The sequence below is a fragment of the Lutra lutra genome, chromosome 10 (assembly GCF_902655055.1).
Source record: "Lutra lutra chromosome 10, mLutLut1.2, whole genome shotgun sequence".
NCBI classification, from domain to species: Eukaryota; Metazoa; Chordata; class Mammalia; order Carnivora; family Mustelidae; genus Lutra; species Lutra lutra.
In genome coordinates this window covers 61,528,470-61,553,163 of record NC_062287.1, presented here as the reverse complement: position 1 = coordinate 61,553,163, position 24,694 = coordinate 61,528,470, and the positions used below count along the sequence as shown (strand labels likewise).

The 24,694-nt window shown below is 47.4% G+C and overlaps 3 protein-coding genes across 15 annotated transcripts in view; 1 reads left to right on the top strand and 2 right to left on the bottom strand.

The window, feature by feature from the left end:
• The window catches only part of FHIP1B (FHF complex subunit HOOK interacting protein 1B), a 32,149-nt gene extending 11,061 nt beyond the window's left edge, over positions 1-21,088 (top strand). For 3 of the 13 annotated variants that reach the window (XM_047691024.1, XM_047691022.1, XM_047691023.1), the window contains exons 3-12: positions 19-678; positions 1,047-1,205; positions 1,395-1,481; positions 1,689-1,889; positions 5,342-5,421; positions 5,614-5,819; positions 6,217-6,996; positions 9,424-9,602; positions 9,760-9,922; positions 12,354-21,088. In XM_047691024.1, the coding sequence (XP_047546980.1) occupies positions 19-678; positions 1,047-1,205; positions 1,395-1,481; positions 1,689-1,889; positions 5,342-5,421; positions 5,614-5,819; positions 6,217-6,996; positions 9,424-9,602; positions 9,760-9,922; positions 12,354-12,715 (2,877 nt within the window). In that variant the 3' untranslated portion in view covers positions 12,716-21,088. Of the gene's footprint in view, positions 1-18; positions 679-1,046; positions 1,206-1,394; positions 1,482-1,688; positions 1,890-5,341; positions 5,422-5,613; positions 5,820-6,216; positions 6,997-9,423; positions 9,626-9,759; positions 9,923-12,353 lie in introns of those variants that run through there. The other 10 variants (XM_047691031.1, XM_047691035.1, XM_047691028.1 and 7 more) reach the window with 10 other exon arrangements.
• C10H11orf42 (chromosome 10 C11orf42 homolog) lies at positions 13,195-17,806 on the bottom strand. Its single transcript, XM_047691036.1, has 3 exons — positions 17,726-17,806; positions 13,599-14,397; positions 13,195-13,325 (listed from the first exon to the last, which is right to left on the bottom strand). Exons 1-3 carry the CDS (start codon positions 17,795-17,797, stop codon positions 13,195-13,197), a joined length of 1,002 nt encoding a protein of 333 aa, XP_047546992.1. The 5' UTR covers positions 17,798-17,806.
• A 1,607-nt stretch (positions 21,089-22,695) lies between the features above and the next one.
• Positions 22,696-23,661, bottom strand: LOC125110338 (olfactory receptor 52W1). The gene has a single exon (XM_047747516.1). The coding sequence runs from the start codon at positions 23,656-23,658 to the stop codon at positions 22,696-22,698; it is 963 nt and encodes a 320-aa protein (XP_047603472.1). The 5' UTR covers positions 23,659-23,661.
• Positions 23,662-24,694: the final 1,033 nt, after the last annotated feature.

The following is a 24,694-nucleotide window of genomic DNA, read 5'->3' as shown; positions in this document are numbered from 1 at the left end:
CATCTAAGATTCCTGCAGTCTTTTTTTCTGTTTCTTCAGGTGGTGCGTATCTTGGAGCGGCAAGGCCCTCGGGCAGCTCCTGGGGGTGCGGATGATCTCAGTGCTGTGCGCAACCACACGTACCAGATGTTGACACTGCTGGTAGAAGATCGTGCCGTCCCCTCAGCCCCTACGGCCCCTGGGCCCTTGCTGGAGTTTGCTCTGCGTGAGGACCTGCTAACCCGTGTGTTGGCGTGGCAGCTTCTGTGGGATGAGCTTGGGGATGGGGTTGAGGAACGGCGAGCTGAGCAACTGAAGCTGTTTGAGATGCTAGTGAGTGAAGCTCGCCAGCCACTGTTGCGACATGGTCCAGTTCGTGAGGCTCTGCTGACCTTGCTGGATGCCTGTGGCCGTCCTGTGCCCAGTAGCCCAGCACTGGATGAAGGCCTGGTGCTACTTCTCAGCCAGCTGTGTGTGTGTCTGGCCCGGGAGCCTTCATTGCTCGAGTTCTTCCTACAGCCACCTCCTGAGCCTGGAGCTGCCCCCCGTCTTCTCCTCTTTTCTCGCCTCGTTCCTTTCGTCCATCGAGAGGGCACGCTGGGCCAGCAGGCTCGTGACTCCCTACTCCTGCTGATGGCTCTGTCGGCTGGGAGTCCCACTGTGGGCTGCTACATTGCAGATCACTCTTATTTCTGCCCGGTCAGCACCTCCTGGAATGGGGGGTGGGCTATGGTTTGTAGACGTTGGATAGCATTTTGCTATCCAGAAGATGTGGAGGGGCTATGAATGGGGTCCTTCTCCTTTAGGTAGTAGCCCCTAGGTTTGAAAGAAGTACCTGGAGTTGGGGTGGGAATGAAACATGGGCTTAGGTGGATAGCACCAGTACTAAGGCTCTTCATGGGCCATTGTTCCCAGGTGATGTCCTGGCACATTTGGTAACTAAATATCTGATTTGGGAATAGCTCTTTCCCCTATTCCTGTCAAAACTCTGGGTTACTTACTCCCCTCCTCCCCTTTTTTTATATTATCTGAACTTTTGGTAACCTGTCCTTGGGGATGGCCCCCAGGTGCTGGCCACAGGGCTGAGTGCCCTGTACTCCTCACTGCCCCGAAAGATTGAGGTTCCGGGGGATGATTGGCACTGCCTGCGACGGGAAGACTGGCTGGGCGTGCCAGCCCTTGCGCTGTTCATGAGTTCCCTAGAATTCTGCAATGCAGTCATTCAGGTGGGACTGGGGTTCCCAGGAGGTCTGGTCTTTGGTCATTCTGGGGAGATAAGGGGGAAGGGGGCATATTCCCTAGAATTCTGCTCTTCTGCCATCTTGGGGGTGGGATACCTTTTTGTACCATTCTATTCCCTTCCATACAGTGGCCACCTCACATTGCTCCTCCCTCTCTCTCTTGCACCCCTACAGGTGGCTCACCCTTTGGTGCAGAAGCAGCTAGTTGATTATATCCATAATGGGTTTCTAGTGCCTGTCATGGGCCCTGCCTTGCACAAGGTGAGAGTTATGGGTGGCAAGGCACATCAGGGTATTAGGCTGAGGGGTGGTGACCTAAATGCCAGAACTAATAGGGGAGGTGGTGGGCAGGGTACTCCTCCCTTTTTCCATGTCTGTTCCTGCTTCTTCCTTAGAACTCAGGGAAAATAACTCAATATATGTACAGGGAAGCACTAAATTTCCAAATTTTCCCTTCCCTTCGTCCAGACCTCTGTGGAGGAGATGATTGCCAGTACCGCCTATCTGGAACTTTTCCTGCGGAGTATCTCAGAGCCTGCTTTGCTCCGTACCTTCCTGCGATTCCTGCTGTTACACCGGCATGACACCCACACCATCCTTGACACCCTCGTTGCCCGTATCGGCAGCAACTCCCGGGTATGGCCCCTACCTCTGTCCTGGCTTACCTGGGTGAGCCATCTTCTCTCTCTGACCTTTGTTCTGGGAGGGTGTGCCTGCCCTTCTTTGGCCTTTGTCTCCAGCAGTCACTTCAAAGTTAGGTGGCATTTACTTTCCAATATTAAACTTTTTATCATATTGGGTATAGATTTTAATCTACTGCCTTGCTTTTGTAATATATGAATCTAGAACATGGTTACTTTTTCTGGATAACTGGCTGCTCGTCATGACTAGAGGTTTTGCCATTGTGCTATACTTGTAGCTTTGGCGTGAGGTTCTCTTTAGCTGTGTGTTGTTCTGTGGCCTGCTGTGGGTAACTCGAGATCACTTCTCCATGTTTTGTGTCTGCTTTGATAGATGATCCTGCTGCTACTGGTATGCTTAGTTTTTCTCCCCTTTGGATTTGCTGCATTTGAACTGCTATAACTCAGAGCATTTATTCTGTCCACCTACCGACTTAAACATTCCTTTTTCCTGAACATTTATACTGAATGTTCACTACATGCCTTACTGTTTTCTCGTACTAAGGATAAATGGTAAACAGGATAGACATGGTTGCTGACTTCATGGAGCTTCCTTTGTAGACACACAAACCCATTAATAGAATAATTGAAAATTGTGGTCATTGTTATGAAAAAACTAAACAGCGGGCTTAGGAAATAATAGGGTGGTCAGAAACCTCGCTGAGGAGGTGACATTGAGCTGAGACCTAAACGTCATGAGGGAGTTTGCCTATTGAAGAACAAGTGGAAGAAGAGTCTGGGCAGAGGGAACAACATGCAAAGGATATGAGATGGGGGTGAGCTGAATGTATTTGAGGAAATGAAAGACCAGTATGAATGGAGGTGATGTGAGCAAGAGGGAGAAGGAGATGAGATGAAAATTGAGAGGTAGGTAAGATTCAGATCATGCATGGCCTTGTAGACCATGGTAAGAAGTTTGGATTTTAACCAATATATGAAATAGGAGTAAGTAGTTTCTATGTAATAAAGACCCAAAGTCTTTCTAGGGGAATAAAGCTATTTGTTTAGTCATGGATTTTATGGCATTTATTTGGCTCCGCAACCATTTTTGTTTCCTTGTTATAAATAATTGAAGTTCCCTAGGTCCATATGTTTAAAAAAGAAGTTCTTGGATTACTAAATGTTATGGAAAACTTGTTCAAGATAATTGAGATACCTTGAGATATCTGTAGTCAGCCTTGTGGTAGGTGAGGTTTCGGAAGAGCTATGAATAACTGAAGGGTATAGAATAACTAAGGGTTATTCTGAAGGGTATCTGAATAATTAAGGGTATGGATGAGATATTTCACACTGACTGATGAGACCAGTGTTTCTGAACCAGGTGAACTAGGCTCTGCCTTAGCTTTCTTGAATTATAATACATAGGGCATATGAATCAAGTAATTATGATACATGCATGGATTAAGTATTACTGGTAAAAATCAATAAGGGATAGGAGTCAAAACTTTAATTTTATAAAGATACCAAAAAACGTTTATTTCTCGTTATGCTAAAGTTAAACCATGGTCTTATATCTTTAACCTAATGGGATGTCCTGTTCGTGTTTTGGGACCATTGATTTCCTTCTTGAGGTTGATTTTTTTTTTTCCCCATGCGAGGCTCTGTCTTCCTTTCATCTTAGTATTATCCTCACTTCTTTGATTCTCTCTCATATTCTTTCGTCTTTAGCATTTGTTTCTATTAGTCTTGCATTTGGTCCTCTGGTCTCAAGGGCCTTCAGATTCTTGGGCTATTTCTTCCTGGTTCCTGCTTCTTGGAGGAACCAGAATGTTTCTGATTTCAGGATGTCTGTGTTAAATGTGTAATTGCTTTCCTTTCCGTTGCTTGGCCTTTTTAGGCGTGAATCAGTTGCCCTGACTTTGAACTTCTTTAAGCTTGTCTTTTGTGGCTTAAAGTGAATCATGCTAGCTTATCAGTCCGTGTACCTTGGCTATCTGTTTTAATTTCCTATTACTGTCATAGCAAATTACCACAAACGTAGTGCTTAAAACAACATGGATTTATTATCTTGCAGTTCTGTACATCATACTATGACACGGATCTCATCAGGCTAAAATCAAAATGTTTGGTGGGCTTGTGTTCCTTTCTGGAGGCTCTAGGAGTAGATCTGTTTATTTGCTCGGTAGGGTTGTTAGTAAAATTTGTTTCCTTGGAGTTGTAGGACTGAGATTCCTGTTTTCTTGTTAGCTGTCAGCAGAGGACCATTCCCAGATTCTGAGGCCAACCAAATTCCTTGTTTCATGGCTCCCTTCCATCCTCAAAGCCATCAATGATGAATCAGGTTTCTCTCATGCTTCAGATTTCTTTTCCTCCTTCTTTCTGACCCAGCTGGAAAAGGTTCTCTGTTTTTAAGGACTCATGTGATTTGATTGGGCCCACCTGGATAATCCAGGCTATTCTTCCCATCTCAGATTCCATAACCATAATCATATCTACAAAGTACCTTTTGTCATGTAAGGTAAAAATACAGATTCTGATTAGGACCTGGGCATCTTCGGGGGGCCATTTTTCTACCTACCATTAGTGTGAATGTTTCCTTTGCTAGTTAAAATGGTCAGGGTAAATCTGAACGTTTTCACTGTCCAAAATGTGAACTGCTCTCTCATCTCTTTCCTGCTACAGTTGACTTTTAATGCTCCCATAGTCATTTAGTAACTGATGAGCACCAGACTGTGCAGTGGTGTCCTGGCCTAAGACCCAGTAGTTGGTCTTCAGGGAGCTACAGGTATACTTGCCATGAGGGAAGTAGAGAGAAAGTGCTGTGGGGATTTGGAGGAGGATTTTGAGGGAGTGCTTACACACATCTATACTCTTCCCCTCTCTTCACCTAGCCAGAGAAGAACCACTTTCTTATTTTCTAAAACAAATGGTTCCCTCTTTTCTGGACCCACCTATTTTTTCCTTTACCTGTCAGCTGTGCTTGAGTTTCTCTTTCTTCTACCTTCTGAGAGATACACCAGTATTGGAGAGGTGACTCAGATTCCTTGTTCACAGCCCCACCTACTTTGCAGCTGGGATTCTTCCAGGTTCCCTTTGGCTTCTGCTTGGCCTCGGCTGTGGTCTCTACTGATAGGCATTTACTCAGTTATCATATTGCTGTTGGCTCCTGGTAGTCATTCACTCAGTCCCAGTATTTCTTGGGGTCTCTCTTCATGGGTACTCATTCCATAGCCAGAGAGTCTGCTGACATGTGTGTGGTCTGTAGAAATACAGAATCTGACATATGGTTCATTCCTATCTGTGAACAGTGAAGTCTTGCCTATAAAGATCATATGAGCATTTATTTAATAATTGAATGATTATTATATGCCAGGCCCTGTGCACATTGTTACTCTAGGAGTGGTTGGTTGGGCCTGGGGCTGGGGGGTTCCCATTTGGTAAACATCTTGGAGGGTAGAGAGCTCTTATGGTGACTCCCTCCCTCCTCCCCCACCTCCCCAGCTCTGCATGGTCTCTCTGAGTCTCTTCAGGACCCTACTGAACCTCAGTTGTGAGGATGTCCTGCTGCAGCTGGTTCTCAGGTACCTGTGGGGACAGGGCTGAGGGATGGCTGATCCTGAACCCTCCAGGCCTTGTGCACTGCTGGGCATTGGGTTGTATTGGGGTTGCTCATGTGTTTCCTGGCTTAGTCATATAGTTTCATTGGCTTGATGTTCTCCCAGGTCCTGTCCTTCCTGATCTATCCTGTGTCCTTTTTCTGCTGTCTTTCCCAGGTATCTTGTCCCATGTAACCATGTGATGCTGAGCCAGAAGCCAGCTGTACGTGATGTGGACCTATATGGACGAGCGGCAGACAAGTTTCTCTCCCTAATCCCCCGCTGTTGTCGGCATCATGCCCCTAGCCCACCCCGTCCAGAGCATGCCTCATGGGCACGAGGTGGGCCTAGCAGAGAGGCAGGGAGAAGGGAGGACACCACGGGTATGGCCTGGGTTCTGAAAAGCCTAGCAAGAAGGTGGGGCTAGGGTGTGCGGAGAAGGGTGGCCATGAGTGGCATTCCGTCTATGTGGTGGTCGATGAGGGGTCTTGCAGGGTGGATCCTTAACTCCACCAAAGAAATGTAGCTTCTGAGCAAAGTTGCTCTTCTTCATTCCAGTCCTGTATTGTTTCTATTTTCCATTGTTTCTTTGGTGTTATGGGTGGTGAGAGGAGGTGGTGGATGCTGAAAAGCTTAATTAGGAGGGTGGAGAATCAGCTGCCTGAATAGATCACATGTCTTTATTGCTTCATTGTCTTCTTTATCAGTCTCCGAAGGTGTCTTATCCTTCCTCTTAGCCCTTTGTCTCTTTGATCCCTCTTTTGTTTTTTCCCTCTGTAGGCCCTGGAAGCCCAAGTGTTGACTCCTCTTCTGTGGTGACAGTGCCCCGGCCCTCCACACCATCTCGTCTGGCCCTGTTCTTGCGACAGCAGAGTCTGGGTGGCTCGGAATCCCCAGTTCCAGCCCCTCGCTCACCAGGGCTTGCTGCATCCCCAGCCTCCAGCCCTGGCCGAAGGCCTAGCCCTGTGGAGGAGCCTGGTGAGCTGGAAGACAATTACCTGGAGTATCTGCGTGAGGCACGCCGTGGTGTGGACCGGTGTGTCCGAGCCTGCCGTACCTGGTCTGCCCCGTATGATGGCGAGCGGCCCCCTCCTGAGCCCAGTCCTGTTGGCTCCCGGACTAAGAAACGCAGCCTACTGCCTGAGGAGGACAGGGACACTGTGGGGGAAGGGGAGGATGAAGAGCTGGGGAGTGGGGGGCTTGCTGGGGGTTCAGGGGAGGGCCCTGGCCTCCTGCCCCCTCCCCAGGTCAATGGGGTGCCAGGACCATGGCCTGAGGGGGCCAAGAAGGTTCGTCGGGTACCTGAGGAGGGAGCTGGGGAACTGCCAGAGGGCACCTCCGAGGGCATGGCAGGACTAGAGGGCTTTGGGCAGGAGCTCCGGGAACTGGAAGTGGCATTGAGCAATGGGGGGGCTGGCTCAGAACCCCTGCTAGAGCCTCCACTACCTCTTGAGGAGGAGGAGGCCTATGAGAGCTTCACCTGTCCCCCTGAGCCCCCTGGCCCCTTCCTCAGCAGCCCTTTGCGGACTCTCAACCAGCTGCCAAGCCAGCCCTTCACTGGTAAGCTACTTAGCCTAGGCCTTCTCCTTTTTACACTCTTTGCATGTACTTGACATGTTTGTGCTAATATCTGAGATTTCTTGGCCATGTCATTTCTGTGTACTTGCCCAGCTCCTCATCCATTTTGCTTGGGTCCCTTCCAGACACATATCATGTTGTACTTAATGTCTCTGTGTCTGTCTGTACATCTTCCATGCTTGTGCTGATTTGAGTATTGATTTATGTCTGAGCCTTGTATGTGTGTCTTATGTGCATGTTCCTCCTTTTCCCTAGTCTGGCCTTTTCCTGGGATTGTGATCAGGGTGTTCTGTGTTTGGTGTTTCCTGGTGAATCACAGCAATATATCTGAACAATACATATGGAGGACATACCTGCTATCCTCTATGTGAGGCACCTGTAAGCCATGCTGTTCCCACCTGTATATTTGTCTGGGTGTTGGGTCTCTTGTCAACTTTTCTGTAGCCCAGGATCAGCCCTTCTGGTGTTCTTCCCTTACTCTACCCTGGCCTTCTTTCTTCTCCCAGTCTCCTCAGAGGAGGACTCAATTTCAGGATTTTCTTGTTCTCTCTCCTTGGGCCTTGTTGGTTGCTATGACTACCCACTAAGACTTTCTTCTAGTCTTACAGTTAGTAGTAAGGACTAAAACAGATAGCGTGAAATATGTCTTGGAGGGCAAATGACAAAAGTGTGGCCTGAGTGCTCCAGTTGAGTTCTTTGGTCTTTCTAAAGACCCTGGAGCTAGACCTGACCTGACCAGTTAAGTCCTCTTTGGTTTTTGTTTGAGAGCCAGCTCTACCAATCCTGGTTCTTATCCTTACTCCCCTTCTTGTAGGGAGCAAAAAACCACCTCTGAGAAGCAGTGTAGTGCTTTGGACTGGACACACCTTGAAATAGTGTCTGTTCATGTCACTGATGCATTTAAACCACTTACTGTGATGCTGCTGCATTGGGAGAACTCAGCACATTGTAGCTTTTTACTAGGATCATCATCTCTTGAGTGCATGGCAGATAAAAGTTGACCAAGGTATCTATCCATCTTTTGGTTGTTCACAGTCAAGTTACGTGCCTTGATCAGTCCATGTCCTTACTGGCCTGGGATATGCTGCTTGCACAGCACCAAGGCTTCTGCTCTAGAGTCCTGATAGCTCCCACTTGCAGACTACAGAAAATGGCTTTCCATTTGTTTAGGCTTTGTCCTTCCTGCTCAATACCACTAGAAGGTGGTATGCAGTTTTACCACATTCTTGAAGCATTAATTGAAGCTGTATCCCTTTTCTTCTTTGTAAACTCATCTGAGATTTTTGAATTTTCTCTTGCAAGAGAGTCTCAGGAAATAAGAGAAACAGTAGGACAAAGTTATGTGGTATCTTAGGGACCCTGTTAAACTAGGGTTTATGGAGCTAAGGCTACTCATGTGCATCTGGAGTGGAGAATGTTTTTCAGAATTCACTGCCTCTTTGCTTTCATTGTTCTCCTTAGTTCATAGTGCAGTTCTTAGGTATAATCCGTTTCCCTCATAGACCCCTGGTCAGATAGACTGTGGTGGTTCTAGAGTCCTCATGCTTGGTGATCTGGCTCAGTTGAGACCAGTTCTCCTGGTAGATTGTTTTCATCCTTTCTGTTATCCTCTCACCCAGCAAAGCGTCTGCCCTCAATCAATTTTCTCTGGCTCTGAACTAATCTCTTTTTTCTGTAAATTCTCTTCTGCCTTCTTGGTTCCTGGTTCCTGAACAGAGCTGATTTCTTCTTTGGCTTCCAGAGATTTCTCTCCTATCTTGAAGTTGGCCTGTGTAGGCACCTTTGTCTTTGCTACAGTTCATTCTTGGTTTCTTCTGACCCCGGTGTAGTGTTATCCTCTGTTTTGTGTGTAACCTGATTCTTCTTTTGGTTCCAATCACCTTCTTGCTTGTTCTTTTTTGTATCTCCTGGGTGAAGCTTTTTAAAAAACCAAGAGATGTTATGTAGCTTATAGTTATTACTGAATACTTATAATTTGTTTGATCTTTGGCTGACTGCTTTATAATAGTATCTTTTTGATCCTTTTAATAATCCTATGAGGTGGGTATATTTTATTTTGCCAAGTAGGAAACTATGCTTGGAGAATTTTGGTTCATCCAATACTTAACTAGTAAAAGATAAAGCTGGAATTTAAAACCAGGTCTGTCTGACTCCAGAATCTATGATCTGGCTCTTCATCTTAAGTGTGTGTAAAGCTGGCATCTGGACTCCTGTGGGTCCATCTGGTGTCTGCCATTTCATCTCCTCCAGAGTAGGTGATCACAGGATGCTTAAACATATACCCGGAGATTGACATACAAAGAATTTTCACCTAGTGGCATGGTGGGGGGTGTGTCTCTTGGTTTTGGGAGGAATGAGTGCGATGTGCATTGTGTTCAGGCCTTGTATCCTTGTACCCACCCCTCCCAGGCCCCTTCATGGCTGTGCTCTTTGCCAAACTCGAGAACATGCTGCAGAACTCCGTCTATGTCAACTTCCTGCTGACGGGGCTGGTGGCCCAGCTGGCCTGTCACCCCCAGCCCCTGCTCCGCTCTTTCCTGCTCAACACCAACATGGTCTTCCAGCCCAGTGTCAAGTCCCTGCTGCAGGTGTGCGATGCATGCATGCATGGGTGCGTCCAGGCTCCGTGGTGGGCCAGGCCCGCAGCTGGAGTGGCCCTGGGGGGGCTGGGAACAGGCCCAGTGGGACTAGGAAGGACTCTCAGTCTAGAGCCACACAGAAATATCATGAAGTTGTGCTTCATAGGTGCTGGGTTCTGTGAAGAATAAAATTGAGAGCTTTGCGGCCTCCCAGGAGGACTTCCCAGCACTGCTATCCAAAGCCAAGAAGTACCTCATTGCCCGTGGCAAGTTGGACTGGGCTGAAGGCCCTGCAGCAGGACCTGCCCCCCGCCGCTCTGATCCCTTAGGTGAGGACTACCCCACCACTCCACCCCTTTCCCTATATTCCCTAGACAGCTAATTAGTCCAGGTTAATTGAGCTCTTATTAAGGGTGGAGTCTTGTGCCATGAAGTTGCAGAAAATTGAGTCTCAGTGTTTGTTGTCTGGCTCTAGTCAGAGGATAAAATACAGTTACGTCCACTCAGAGCCAAATCAGCAGCACCAGCAAAAATTATTCTAGGAGTTGAGGATAGGCAAGGGGACAGAGTAGTCTCTAGGTTGAGGTATTGGGAAAGGACATGGTATTTGACATAGTCCTTGAGAGATATTTGATGTGGTCCTTGCGTAGGCCAAGGAGTGGGATGGCTTTATTCTTTTGTCTAGGGGACCACACGAACTATTAAGTTGGATTAGGGGATTTAGAAGGTGGTGAAATTGTTTGTTAATAAGGCTGGAAAGATTTGGCCAGAGCCATAGGTGCTCAGATGAGAAGTTGGGCTGGGTAGAAGTTGTGATCTTTCAGGCAGTGAGAACCCTTTGGGTGTTCTTAGATATGAGAGCGGAGAGATAAGCATGTTAGTTCATGTGCTAGGTGAATTGGAGCCAGGAGAAAATGGAGTGTAGCTATGACCAGCAAGGCTTGAATTAGAATAGTGGAAAAAGAAAGGAGGAATTGGATAAGGTAGAAATGGGAAGGAAGTATTGGCAGAGTTTGGTGAATGGTTGTGGGGTGCAGGGAAGAAGGTAGAGTTAAATATGACCATGCAGCTTTAAATTAGAACTTCCATTAGTGTCTGTGTACTTGCTCTGTGTGTTGGCCATTGTCTTTGGTACAGGAGACTCAGGGAGTTACAAGATGAGACCACTGCTTTCTAAGAGCTGATAGTCAGTCTAGAGAGTGAATATAGAAGTGTCATTACTGAAAAAGCAAAGTCCAAAGGTGGTGAATGTAGTGTACCAGGTCAGAATTAACTTCAGATGGGAAAAGGTTCCCTGCCCCCTGAAGGCAAATGATACTCATCCTGGAGTTATGGTAGGAGGAAGTGATTGTATCCATGGATTTGTAAGGTGTAGAGGGGAAGGTCAGGAATTGAAGTCCTTTATTTGCTAATCAAAGTAGGAGGCAAAATAATGTGTTAAAAGCAAGAGAGCAGGGTGAGATGGAAGATCTTGAGAGATAGGAGTTGGGAAGACAGTACCATAATGGTTATTTTACAGCTGATGTTCCTTAGCATGATTTCCTCATGGTACAGCACTGTGACTGTGTCTTATTTCCATAGTTGTGGTCCTGGTTCACTGTGGAGGTAAATAAGGGATTGAGCCCTTGAGCTCATAGATTCCTCTATGAGATGGAAGACATGTGCACAAGTTATTACAATACAGTGTGATAAAGGTGGCGAAATGGGAAGTCAGTGGGGGGCAAATCAGAGGAGGTTTCTCAGGGGGTGGGGATAATGAGATTAGGCCACGGGGCTAATGAAAACAGTGGGGAGAGTAAAATTAAGGCATAGAGGGCTACAGAAGCATGAAAAGAGGGTTGAAGTTTTCAGGAAGAACAGATAAGTGTGGGTACAAAAGCAGGGGAGGGTGTAAAGAGTTTGGAGAAAGGGTTGGAAGGGGCATGTGAGCCTGGTTGTGAAGAGTTCTGAATGCCATATTTAGTAAATCTGTGTAGCATATTTCTGTAGCCAGTGTTTGAGACAGAGAATGAGAACCATAGCATGATATAGACTCTAGATCCCTAGAGTCTAGGCCCTACATATTGTGCAAAGATCCAGAACCAGTAATCGAGGAAGAAAATTAGAAGAGAGAAGGCAATATTTTAAATGGTTCATTTGAGTCTAAGCTGAGGTAAAGTTTTCTGGCCATGTGAAGTTGTCTAAGCTGATGTGAAGTAAAGGATGGCTTTGGTGGATATAAGAGAGGGACTGGTGGTAGGCGGAGTGGTGGCACAGGAGAACAGATTTTGGAAGGGTAGTAGGGTATGGGACATGTGGTAAAGCCCATGAATTGTTGTTGCATATATGGCCCTGTGGGTGTGGAAGGAGCAAGGGATGTGGGTCATGTGTTACAGACAGGCAGAGGGAAGGTGGAAGTGGTTGGCTCCAGTGTAGGAGCATAATGTAAGGGTGTGTTAGGGACTGAGGAGACAGCTTAGTGGTAGTAGAATAACAGTTGGAAAGGGAGGAGTAGTAAGAGAGTCCCTCAGGGTGAGAGGGCATGGAGAAGGTCTTGGATGGGAATGAAGTAGCTGAAGTGTTGACTGACTGAGAAGGCTGAGGGTGATGGTTGACTGGGTGGGGAGGCTGGATAGAGGGAAGAAGGCTGGGCAGGCAGCATTTTGGTTTTAGAGTCATAGTTGAGATGTTCGTGAACCCGGGGGGGGGCATCTCTCTCAGACCGAGAGAGTGTGCCTGACCCCAGCACCTTCACAATCCCCAATACCCATTTATTCCCAGTGAAGAGCCGGAGGCCGTCCTTGGGGGAGTTGCTCCTGCGGCATGCACACAGTCCAACCAGGGCCCGGCAGGCGGCACAGTTGGTTCTTCAGCCTGGGAGAGACGGCGCAGGACTTGGCCTAGGTGGGGGCTCCCCTGGGGCTTCAACTCCAGTTCTGCCCCCTCGGGGTGGGGCCCCAGAGCGCCAAGGTGAGGCTCTGCGAGTCAAGAATGCGGTCTACTGTGCAGTCATTTTCCCTGAGTTTCTCAAGGAATTGGCTGCCATCTCCCAAGCCCATGCTGTCACCTCGCCTTTCTTGTTGGATACTTCAGAGGAGGGATCTGGCCCTCCTGTCTCAGGCTTCGGGCCCCTCAATCCTTAACTTTCTTCCATGGACAATCAGGGCCTCACATGGCCTGGGCTGGGGCCGGGTTATAGGCTCCTTTTTATGTTTGGAGGCAGTGGCAAGAGGACTTTTTAATTTATTTCCAATGAATGTTTTATGGAGAACTTGTTGCAATATGTATAAAAGGGAAATCTCTATTCTGTGCTCATTCTTCTTTCCCACCCTTTTTTCTGGGCTGTGGCCCCAGGAAGGTTGTACATAAATGGGGAGGTCAGGGGTACTTTGTCTCTTGTGAGGACATTGGTGCCAAGGTTTCAGGGTGCTTCTTATGCCCTTAATGGGTGAGGGGGTCATGGAGCCTAGGGGAAAAAGTAGGGACTCTACTCCGGCCCGCAAAAGGAAGAAGCAGCATGGGCCCAGGATGGTTTTGGGCAGCAGCAGCTGATGTTTATTGGGGACCAGTATCCCTATGCCAGATCTTGGGGGCCTCGCCCCCTGCATTTCTCGCTTCAGCTTCATGCGTCGCTGTCGAACTCTGAGGACAGACCCTGCAGCAGGGGCAGGGACATGGAGTGCCGGTCGGGGTCCCCGGGGCCCCCACCCTGGACTCCTGGTGGGGGGCTGCGGGGGCTGAAGAGCCAGTTCTCTGCCAGGGTTGGGGATAGTCACAGCTTGACTCATGCCCTGGTTTTTCTGCCTCCCTGGTCCCTCCCTGGCCCTCTATGCTGTGCCCACCCCCTCACCAGGACCATGCTTCCACCTCATTGCCCCTGGCTCCCTCACTCCATCCCCTGTCACCGGGATCCAGTGTGGAGTTAGGGGTTCCCCACACATTGCTGGGCATACACTCCTGTATTCCCCATGCCCTCCCCCCTTTACCCAATCCCATCCCTTTCAGCTTCATAACACCTAGCAGTACCTGACAACATCTGGGGCCCCCTGCGGAAGGGGTTTCGGCCCTTGTAGGAGAATCTGGTGGGTCTGCCCTCCGGCCCTTCCTGAGGAGGTGGTGTAGGTGGGCCTGGGACAGGTGGGGGCACATCAGCAGCTTCAGGGGTATTGGCAGCGACTGATGTGAGGGCCAGAGGTGGCATGATGCCGAGGTTGGGTCTGACCCAGTTGGCACCATGGGGCAGTGGATCTTTGGTCAGAGGCTTCTGTGGTCCCAGCACTCCTTTGGGCTGCAGTGAAAACTTGAGGCAGGAGAAGGCGACAGGCAGTGACCGTTGTAACCGGAGCAGCTGGGGCTCACGGGCTGTAGGTACTAGCCCCAGCTGCAGCCAGGAACAGGAGAAGACCTGGTAGATGACATAGATGCTGTGGGTGCTTCGGAGCCAGGGAAGATTTTGCTGTAGGCTCACCTGCCCTGGTGGCAGCAGCAGGAAGGCCACCTTCTTGCGCAGGCCACCCATGTGCAGGCGGATCCGGCAGGGGTGCCCTTCCAAAAGTCGCATTTCTTCATAGGTTATCTCTGCTCGGCCATTTGGTGAGTATTCCCGAGTGCAGTGGGCAAAGGCACCCTCGGACCCTGCCTGCTCCAGGAGGTTTGGTAGTGGCCCCACTGGTTGTAGTGCCCGCCGACCCTGCCGACCCGGTAAAGCCAGGCGGGTGTGGGCTGGGCGGGACTGCTTCACTAGCACACCCAGTAGGTCATAGCAGGCCGCATCCGACAGGAAAGGTACTGCCACTACATTGGGCCCAAAGCGCTCCTCGATAACCTGCAGATGGCCAGTTTACAGGTCAGTGACTGAGTTAGGGTCAGGAGTTACCTGGTAGCCTACTCTAGATTGACCCTCCCATTGTTCACTGTGCAGTTACATCTCCACAACGTGCTTCCTGCTTATTTTCTAGTTCTGTCTACTATTTGCCAGACCCTGCTGGATACTGGGAGTACATAAAAGCATAAAACTTCCACCTCATCTTATCATAGCTGAGTCTAATGGAGGAGACGAAGATATAGACAGTAGTCAGCTAAGTAAAATAATAGAGAGCCAGGTGTGGAGGAGACCAGAAGTGACTTAACAGCTTTTGTCTTTGATAGAAGGGGATCAGAGGATTTCTAGTTTCTAGGTGGTAATACTTGAATTTTGAAGGAATTAGCTAGGTAGGAGGATACAGCCATTTAAAAAAACTGGAACTTAGAAACTAAGAAGGGCACATTCAGGAACACACTATTTCACACTACTTAAACATAAGGTCTGAAGAGGGACAGACACATAGGAACTAGACTATGAAAGATCTTGAGTGTGCTAAGTAACAGAAATTTGATCCTGAGGGCAATGGAAAGCCATGTGAAGGGCTCTGGGTGAGAGGGACAGGATCAGAGAGGTGCTTTAGAAAGTTAATTTTGAACAGCAAGACAAAATAAGGAGAGAGAAATATCAGTTAAGAGTATTGTATTACTGCAGGCAAAACATGGTGAGGCTTTCTAAACTAAATAAATGAGGGAACTAAAATAATTGGGGAAGATCTTTAGGTTATAGAATTAGTAGAACTTAGTTAAGGAGTGTGGGAAAAGGAGTCGTGTAGGATTAGTCTTAAGATGATTGGTTAGGTGGTTGATGTCATTCACTACAATGGGCACACAGAGATAGGTTTGGAATGACCATTCTTCAACATCTTCTGCCCTGGCTACAGGGAGTACTTCTTTTTGGGATTTGAGGCCTCATCTTTGTAATGCAGGTCCCAGTGCGCCTTTAGGGATTCTAATTCCTCTTGGTTTTGTTCTTCTTGTCTTGCCTTTTTTGGCTTGGCCATCCAGTTCTGGGAAGTTTAACTTCATGACTACCTGGGAAACCTTGTAAAATCCTCTCTAATAACTGTATGTAGGAATGATCTCGACTCCTCAAAGATATTGCTGGCTGAGACTTCTGGCTCTGTGTTCTGCTAGGGAGTACGTAAAATTCCCTTTTTGGGTCCCTTTCCTGTTTGTTCTACTCCTCTTCCTCAGCCCTCAATTCCCACACATCTGTCTCCCTGCTGCTGGCATTGCCCACCTTGCTGGCCTTCTGATAGAATTCATCAGTGATCCCTTAAGGCCAGTCTGGTTTTTTTTTGCTACATAGAGCTGTTTTAGAAGTGTGACTGCATAGCATAAGAGGAAGGTAGTTAACTGATGGAGTTGTGTCTGCACTTAAAACAAGCTGAAGTAGCTTGAAGACTACTGTCTCTTGTCACCTAGCCAAGGAAATAAATGGCGCTCTTTCTTAATGTGCATGGAAGAATTTCCCATCTTCCTCTCCTGTGTTTCATTGAGACATGGAATACTTTCCTTCTGGTGGGGGAATCATGCTGAAGAACAGGGCTCTAAGAAGGTCCCTTTGGATTTCCCAGGGGTGACAGCAGAGCACTGGTGGGTTGGCATTTTGTATAGAATGCTCTGTCCCATGATGAAGAAGAAAGCATAGTCACCAAGTATAACTTCAGAATCCTACCCTCGTTGCTCCTTTGTTCCCTAGGTTCCTATACAAATAAGGCAAATAGGAGTGTCCCCAGGAGGTAACTCTCTAATGGGATTTTGACAAATACCTGGTTCTTATGGTCCACGTGTCTGCTAAGAGGTGACTCACTAATGTATCTGGAGGCTTTTTCCCAGAATATAGACATGAATTTGCCCTGGGGTGGGTGGGTTATCAGGCCCTCTTTCTTACCCTTCAGGCCCCCAGTAGTTATCCTAAGGTAGGGAAAATAAAATTTCCATGCTAGGGTGACTATTCTTGGTAGAGTCACCATTTTAGACCACTACCTGTTGTTCCCATTGCAGTTTTGTTTCTGGGTAAAAGTTCTGTGGAATATAGACCCCTGCAAATTTAGATCTCCCAGGGGCAGCTTGGGAAAGTGAGGGTGGAAGACTCTTCCTGGATGTACCTTGGGTGGTTTGAGCTGAATGAGGAGCTTTTGAGCCATGTTTTGGTTAGCTCTGTGTATTAAAAGTACTCAATAAACTCTCAGCAGTTCTGGAGAGAGGACACCGGGTCACTCAGAGGTGTCCTGCTCCTTGAATTTGCCACGTACCACTGGTGATTTATCTTGAATCATTACCTTGCCTTTCCTGACAATTTTCCATTTGAATAGGGAAATTTTCTGATGCTGAGAGATAGTGTAGCTTTCCACTAGTTGATGATCATATTTACTTTCATTCTAATAAAATGCTTGATCTTGTCCAGACCAACCTTTTACATTGCTGAAGCCAGGTACTTTGGGAGGCCTCGACTCTCCTATTTCTACTTCCCTGGGAGGCTGACCTCTGTGGTGAGCTGCTGCTCCATTTCAGATGGGAGCCCCATGCTATTAAGGCTGCTTTGAGTCTGGCAGGCGCTACTTTAAGATGGTTGTTTTAAAATTGGTGGGCTGCCTTCTACGAGCGCTTGAAATTCACTGTCCTTCAGATAACATAACTGGAACCTGATCCCCAAATTCTCCAAATTCAGCAATTGTAGCCATCTGGATTTGATGAGATTTGTTGTGTACCTGCAGCTAGATACAGCTCTGCCTGCTCTTGAATATCTACCTATTTTGCTCAAAACCCAAATTTCCCATTCTGTAGAAGCTAAAGGTGAAGGAGGTATCTGTGAAGAGATTGAAGTTCCTTTAGAAAGTTTAAAGGGCCCTTCGTGATCGGCCCCTGGACGTCTTTGACCTCATTTTCACTACTACTCATTTGAATTCTGCTCTAAAGGACTATTTGCAGTTTGCAAATATGCATTTTTCTTTTTCCTCTTGGCTTTTGTGTATGCTGTACCTTTAATTAGGACACTGTTCACTTACCCACCCATCCTCCTGCTCATTAACTCATTTAGGTGTTTATTAAGCACCATTTATGAGTCAAGCATTCCTTTTCCCTCTACATGAGAATAATATCTACTTGCCTAGCTAGAATGTCACTCTCTCCAGGAGGCCTTCCTGACCTCCTAAGTCCTGCCCTGACTTAGCACTTGTTACTGTTCTCATTGATTCCTGTTGCCTTTCAAGGAATTGTCTTTCTACTCATAAATTGCTCAGACCCATCTAGGTCACACTTTCTTACTTTCTTTTTAGCCCTCTTACTTTATCCTTGATGAGGGTCCAGGTGGCATCAGCTTCATCCAGTGTCAGCAGGTGGGGGGTACCAACCAACATGGTGGGGTGTGAGAGGGGTTAGGCAGGGCAGTGGCTGCTGCAGGAACCCCAAGCTGCCCAGGGAGGTGAGGACCCAGGCCTTAGGCTTTGACCTACTACAACATGAGGTCATAGAGGTCCTGTAGATAATGGGGCCTTGGGTGGGGAGAGGACAGTCACTCTACTAGCCTCACTATGCCCACAGCCTGAGTCCAGGCTCTCGAGTGACTTACCCATTCTCTTCCTTAGGGGAGAAGAATGCAGGTGTGTTTGGGTGGATTTGTATATGTGTGTGCTTGTGTGAGTGCATGTGTGTGTGTGTATGCTTGTATTTCTTGGTCTGAGTTCTTTAAGGAAGCAGAATCAGGCTTCCCCCTTCAGCAGTCTCCTGAAGCAATTTGCTGTGCTGTATTATCAGCTGCTGATGACTTCTTTGTGAGGTTAGGTAAGGGTCCTGAAGGACATGGGAGAAGTATAAAACAGGACTTAGACTGAGAAACAAGCAGTAATTCTCAACATTGGTCATACTTTGGAATTACCTGGGAGCTTTTAAAACTATAGATACCTGCATCCTACCCCCAGGGATTCTGATTTAATTGGTCTGGAGTATGCCTAGGCATCAGGATTTCTAAAAGCTCCTCAGGCAGTTCTGATGTGCAGCCTAACTTGAAACACATTATTAATGAGTGGGTTACAATTGCAATGAAAACCAGGTGTGTGTGTAGGAGGATGCCTTATGAGTGGTGGCAGTGTGGAGGATAAGAATCTAATTGGGTAATGTTGCCTTAGTAACTGGAGAGGACTTTTAGGAAGCCAGAATTACCCAGGTAAATTTGAGGAAATTTTTTTTCATGTACCACTCCCTGACCTAGGCTGATCTGTGTGTAGCTGGCTCTCTCCTGCTGCAGCCCTAATCTATGTGTGATTTCCCTTTGTGTCTCTGTTCAGAGATCTCAACCTGGTGTTTGCTGGAGAACAGTGTTTTTTCCTTGGGGAAGAACCACTCTGTGGAGCCTTTCTAGTAGCTTCCACTCTGCCTCTTATCTGTCTAAAGAGTTCTCTTGAGTCCCTCTGGAGAGTCTCCTGTGTTCCTAGGAAGACCACTTCTGTATGGGGAGCATCCTTTCCTATCCTGGCCCAGCATGTAGGGCTGTCCCATGAAGTTGGCCATAGTCTGAGCTGGTTGAGGTGGCACAAGGAATGGTCCTACATGATGTAACTGGCCTCAGGGGAGGGTAAGTCTCTCTAGACAGAGCTAATGGTATGGGTGCTAGGTGTTTAAGCAAAGATTTGACAGTGGGCATGGGATTGCTCCAGGAGAGGAACTGAAATCAGATATTTGTTGAAGTCCTGTGTGCTGGGGGCTGTGCCAAACACTTTGAATCCATTATCCTAGTTAATCCTTTTAGTAACTTCTTGAAGTAGGTACTTATTATTTCCTCATTTTACAAGTGAATTAACAGGCTCAGAGAGGTTAAGTAGATTAGTGCAAGGGATACAGTGAGTTAATGGCAGTCTGGGATTCAAATCCAAGTCGGCCTGATTCCAGCTTTTTTAAACTAAAGTTTGAATGGTAGTTCTTTTTGGTAAAGGAAGAAATTGCTGTATCCCTTCTGTTCTCCTGAGTGTATGGTGGGAGGGCGCCTGCTCAGTGGATGTGCAAAGTCATTTAGTGAAAAGGAAGCAGGTAGGATAAGAGAACTGCAATAGCCAAACCAGAAACCCCAAGGTTCTTGTCAGGGCAGGCAAAACCAAATTTCTTTCTCTAGTGTCCTCCTAGCCCTACACCAGGAGAGGTCATGTGGTGTAGTATGGTTGGCACTTCTGTTCCCTCCAGAAAGGAATCCTAAATGAGGTAGACAGCAGAGAGACAGACACCAGGACAAGGGACACAGACATGGGGCAAACAGACAGTGCAAGGAGGCAGAAATGCAAAGGTACAGATATGAAAGTTACTGATAAACATGGGCAGGGGATGATGTACATCCATATCCTAAGGGGATTCCAGAATGAGAAGGAGGTGGATGGGGTAGGGACGGGGATGATGGGCTGTTTGTGAAATGTGAAGAGGATCTCTTTCAGATTTTCATAGAGGAGGCTAAGAGAGAGAAATTGGGTATAGATGAACTTCTCAGGCAGAAGCCCATATTGTCATCTCTTTTGCTGATGATCATGATTCTTTAAGCTCCCTGCATTCCACATTGCCCTACCCTGACATTAAGTGAGACTCTTTCCCTTTGGCTCATAGAGTCCGAGGATTGAAAGTTGCTGAAGGAAAACAGATGACAACTGAGTTCTGGATGGAGTTGATGAGCCTAAGGGCTGGGCTGTTTGGGCCATAGCTTGCTCATTGGGCTGCCTCCAGTGTGGCACATTCCGGGGTTTCCGTGGACAGATCATCTGCAACATATTTGAGTGGTGACTGGACTAAAGAACATGAGAAGAACAAAATAGGCAGGGGCTGTTATTTAGGGAACATGGGGTTCTCTGCAAGAACCTCCAGGGTACTATAGAATAGTGTTGATAGAACTTTTGGAGGGATAAAGAGCCCTAACAAGTCTCTTCACTTCTCTTAGGCTACAGGGATAACTGTACAAGGCCCTAATTCCTTATTTGAAACCTTTAGGGATAGATGTGTTTTGGATGTCAGAATTTTAGAAAGGGAATATAGTGCCTTTATCCTATATAAAGGAGTACCCCAGAGAGGTTTAGGGCAGTGCCCTATAATCGAACACATCAATATTTCTGAACCTAAATGTATGAATATTCACACCAAGTGAGATAAATAAATACTGTAAATACCATTGTGATGTTTCAGGTTAGGTTTTGGACCAAAGTTATAACAAAAAATATTGTTTCTTCAGAGATTTTTTTTTATTTTGGAACTGTGGGTAAGGGATTGATTATAGGATTACTCTCAGGTTGTTGTGAGGAGTAAGGGAGTGCTGGTAGTCTTCTAAACACATCACATGGTAGGTGTGTGATCTCAATCTAAAACAAAATAACTAATGTCCAAGAGGGTGGAATTTGGCTTGAAGAAAGAAGGTTCTTGCAATGGGCAATGCACAACTTTGGAAATCAGCTGCCTTGGGGAGCTGTGCACAACCAGGGAATGAAGGTGCCTTAGACAAGAGGTTTCCTGTGGTGGGAAGGTGACGGAATTCATTGCTTATGAACATTGACTGCATAGGAGTTCCCTTTTCATGTACTAGAGGGGAAAGGCAAAAAATGTGTGCGTGTGTATGTGTGACACAGGACGTCACATACACATTTCTTTATAATAATGTTGTAATAAATATCTTACTGCATACATCTTTGTTTATATCTCTAATTATTTTGTTAGGATAGATTTATTAAAGAGGCATCTCTAAGAGAATATGGACATCTTAAAGACTCGTGACCAATTAGGATTGGGATTTTGTCACAATTATCCACAAAATCGTTGCCTGAGGAGTTTTTTTTTAACTCAACCTCATGAAAAAGGTTAGTCTTGAGAATGAGTGAGCCCACCCTCAAGGACAACTGTAGATCTCCTCAGTGTGACAACACCTCTGAAAATCATGCAGAACTTCTGCACCATCTCTTCAGCTCCTTGTTAATGAGGACCTGGTAAGACATCATGTGGCCCTGGAGAGGATATCACCTACTTTTTCAGATCTGCAGCCTCCTCTGCTGTGTGGTATTCCATGATGTTTGGTGCACTGTCTGCTGAGTGGTCAGCCCTGCACTTGCCTTTAGGTCTTCATGGCTGACTCCAGTACCTGCGGTTATGATAGTTTTCCCAGAGAGCTTGGGTCTGCCTGTGCAGCCTGTAGCTTTCTCCAACCTTATAATGGTGAATCCCTGCCTTTTGCCTGAGATTATATTCATTCTTGGCTGGTGTGAAAGATCTTTTGTGCAGTGTCCCTTCTAGTGCAGAGTCTTAACTGAAAGTCAGTCACCTGTTGGGCAATACCATGACACTTCCTGTGTAATACCTCTATTCTCTGCTAGCCACAGCGGTACAAAATACTCCTATTTAATCATGTTGCACCAACATCATGTACATCTAATGATGTTGACCAGCACAAATGGGGGTGCTAATGTGGATTTTATTTGGGAATTCAATGTTCTTGACTGAGGATGCAGAGAAGAGCAAACTGGTAAGAGACCACAGTAACTGGACTTCAGACAAGCAGGTGAAGTGCTCATTTCCCAGGATATCAAAATTTCTTTCAGTTGGACCTCTGATCCCTATGGCTGTAGGCCCAGGATGAGAAGTTTTAGCAATTAATTCTTGAGATATTGACAGGAGAGTGGGGGTAGTAATTACACGAGACCAAGAGGATTCTCTGGACTGGGAATGGTAAAGATCAATATGCTGGCCAAATTTGGGACCCCCATCTGGGCACATTATCCAGATTCTCAGAATGTGGGGAATAAGCCTGTAACGTTCCCTAAGGAGAGGCTGAAAATAGAATCTGGATCCAGAAGTGGAGAGGGCTGTGATCCCAGGCAAGGACCCAAACACTAGCCTCCTGAGGCAGCATCACTCTTCCCAGACCCCTAGGTCTAGCATCTGTAGAGGAGCTTTTGTGTGGAAACATGGGGAGACTTAGGTAAAAATGATGGCAGTGGGGAGAGGAGAGTTTTCATTAAGTTAAATCTTGTGTACTATGAACCATGGTAATTCCTGATCTTATTTTCCTGCATAGTAACAGGTAGCCCCCTGCCTCCGCCTCCCGAGCAAGATACATGGATAGGCCAAAGCCTGCATATGCTAGTGATTATGTATAGTAGAGACTTCATAGCAAATATTTGTTCAGTGGTTATCACAGTCATATGTAGACAGTGGGACAAAGCTGACATAATTCACACCTCCAGGCCCTAGACTCTCTTCTGTATGTCCCCTCTCCACCAGCAGACTCCACTGTTTTCTCTTACAACTGGCTTTTTCTGATGGTGAAGATTTCCAGGAGCTGGTCTCTGATTTGCTTGGTGCGGACCCCGTAGATGAGTGGGTTGAAGGCAGGTGGCAGCAGCAAATAGATGTTAGAGAGAAGAATGTGCACAGGCTTTGGGACAGTGTGACGACCAAAGCGATGTGTGAGGTAAGAGAAGAGACCAGGTACATAGAAGGCCAGAATGACACAGATGTGGGAACTACACGTGCCAAAGGCCTTAGCCCGGGCCTCCCGGGTAGGCAGCCGCAGTACAGCGTGGGCAATGAGCCCGTAAGAGGCAGTGATGCCCAGGATATCTATACCTGACACGGCCAGTGAAAGTGCCAGCCCATACAAATTGTTGGCCCGCGTGTCGCCCACCACCAGCTCTACCACTGCCATGTGTGCACAGTACGCATGGCCAATGGTCTTAGCTCGGAAGTGCTCAAATCGTGCCACAAGCAGAGGGAAAGGCACAACAATAGCCACAGCTTTCAGTGCCAGTGCCAGTGCTGCATAGCCTACACGGGTTTTGGTGACTAGGAGAGGATAATGCAGTGGACGCCCTACTGCCACAGCACGATCATAGGCCATGGCCAAGAGCACACCAGATTCCACAGCAGTCAGTGCGTGGACAAAGAACATCTGGGCCAGGCAGGCACCGTATGGCACAGGCCGGGGCCCAAACCACAGCACAGCAAGCAACCCCGGGGCTATAGATGTAGCTAAGCCCAGGTCTGTAGCTGCCAGTGTGGCCAGGAGTAGAAACATGGGCTGCTGCAGTGTGGAATCTATCTGCACCAATGCCAGGAGTGTTCCATTGCCCAGTAGGGCCAGCAAATACATGGGCCCAAAGACCAGTGTCAACCAGACCTGGGCACCCCCTAGTCCTGGAATGCCGGTCAGTATGAAGAAGGTTGGGCGTGGGAAGGTGGAGTTGGGATGTGGACCTTCTGCCATCCTGTGGGGGGCAAGGCTTTAGGGCTTATGGGGGCATGACTCCTGATAGGGAAGAGCTGGAGAGATTTTGGAGGGAGTCACAGTGGCACAGACCCATCCATGGGGTACGTGTAGGGGTAGTGCAGGGTTGGGGGTTATAACCTGTGGTTAAGGTTTTTGGATGGATAATCAAGGTCACTATCCCAGCTTGAATGGGAGAATCCTTCATGCCTGAAAGCCCATGAGTGTTGTAGGGGGAGAAATGGGGAGACACTGGTATTGAGAAAGGAGAGCCTCCCTGTTGCAGGGGCTGCTATAGCTGGAGGTTACCTGAGAGCTGGGGTTGAGATGCATGTTTTTCTTTCTCAGGATCCAAAGTAGAGTCCGTCTCAGTCTCTGTAAGGTGGGGGAAAGCCAGAGCTGTTGGGGATCAGGCCCAGGCTACACTGTCCTCAAATGTGTATACTTAGGCAGAGCTCCTGGGCCTCAGCTTCCTCAGCTCCACACTGGGGGTGGACACATGATTGTAGTATTGTCCAGCTTTAACATTCCGGGCATCAACCCTCAGAGAAGATGAGTAGAGAGAAAAAGAGAAACAGGAAGAGGAAGACTGGACCTGAAGTGAAGCTGGAAGCCTGATGTGACAGGAGAAAACTTGCTGGGTTTTGAACACCGGGTGGAGAGTTGAAGTTGGGCCTGCGAAGAAACAGAGAAAGAGAGATGGCAGCAAAAAAGGGAACTTCTCTGTCTCCCTTCCTTCTTCATGATCCAGAAAGGAGTCCCACCAAAGTCTTAATACTGGGGTGCCAGAGGGAATGGAGTTGCCAGAGGGGGAGGAAAGGGTTTGCAACCCAGAGTAGCAGCCATATGTGGAAGAAACATCTCTAATGTTGGAGGAGGTAGGGTGAGTAGAACCGATTCTACCCAGAATCTCGCTCACAGCAGAAGATAAATAAACATTAAATGGATAAATGAATGAGGAAAGCACCAGCAGAAGACTTGACTGGAGAAAGATCCTGAGTGCTGTGTGTTGGCAGCTTTTCTTCACTTCGATGAA

Excerpts from the sequence above, each read along its gene's own strand:
- C10H11orf42 (XM_047691036.1), bottom strand. The coding sequence starts at position 17,797 with ATGTTGGTTGGTACCCCCCACCTGCTGACACTGGATGAAGCTGATGCC. Across the intron at positions 14,398-17,725 it reads GGACCCTCATCAAGGATAAA|GTTATCGAGGAGCGCTTTGG; the intron begins GTAAGAGGGCTA and ends GGCCATCTGCAG. Across the intron at positions 13,326-13,598 it reads GGGGCCCCAGATGTTGTCAG|AGAACTGGCTCTTCAGCCCC; the intron begins GTACTGCTAGGT and ends CAACCCTGGCAG.
- LOC125110338 (XM_047747516.1), bottom strand. The coding sequence starts at position 23,658 with ATGGCAGAAGGTCCACATCCCAACTCCACCTTCCCACGCCCAACCTTC.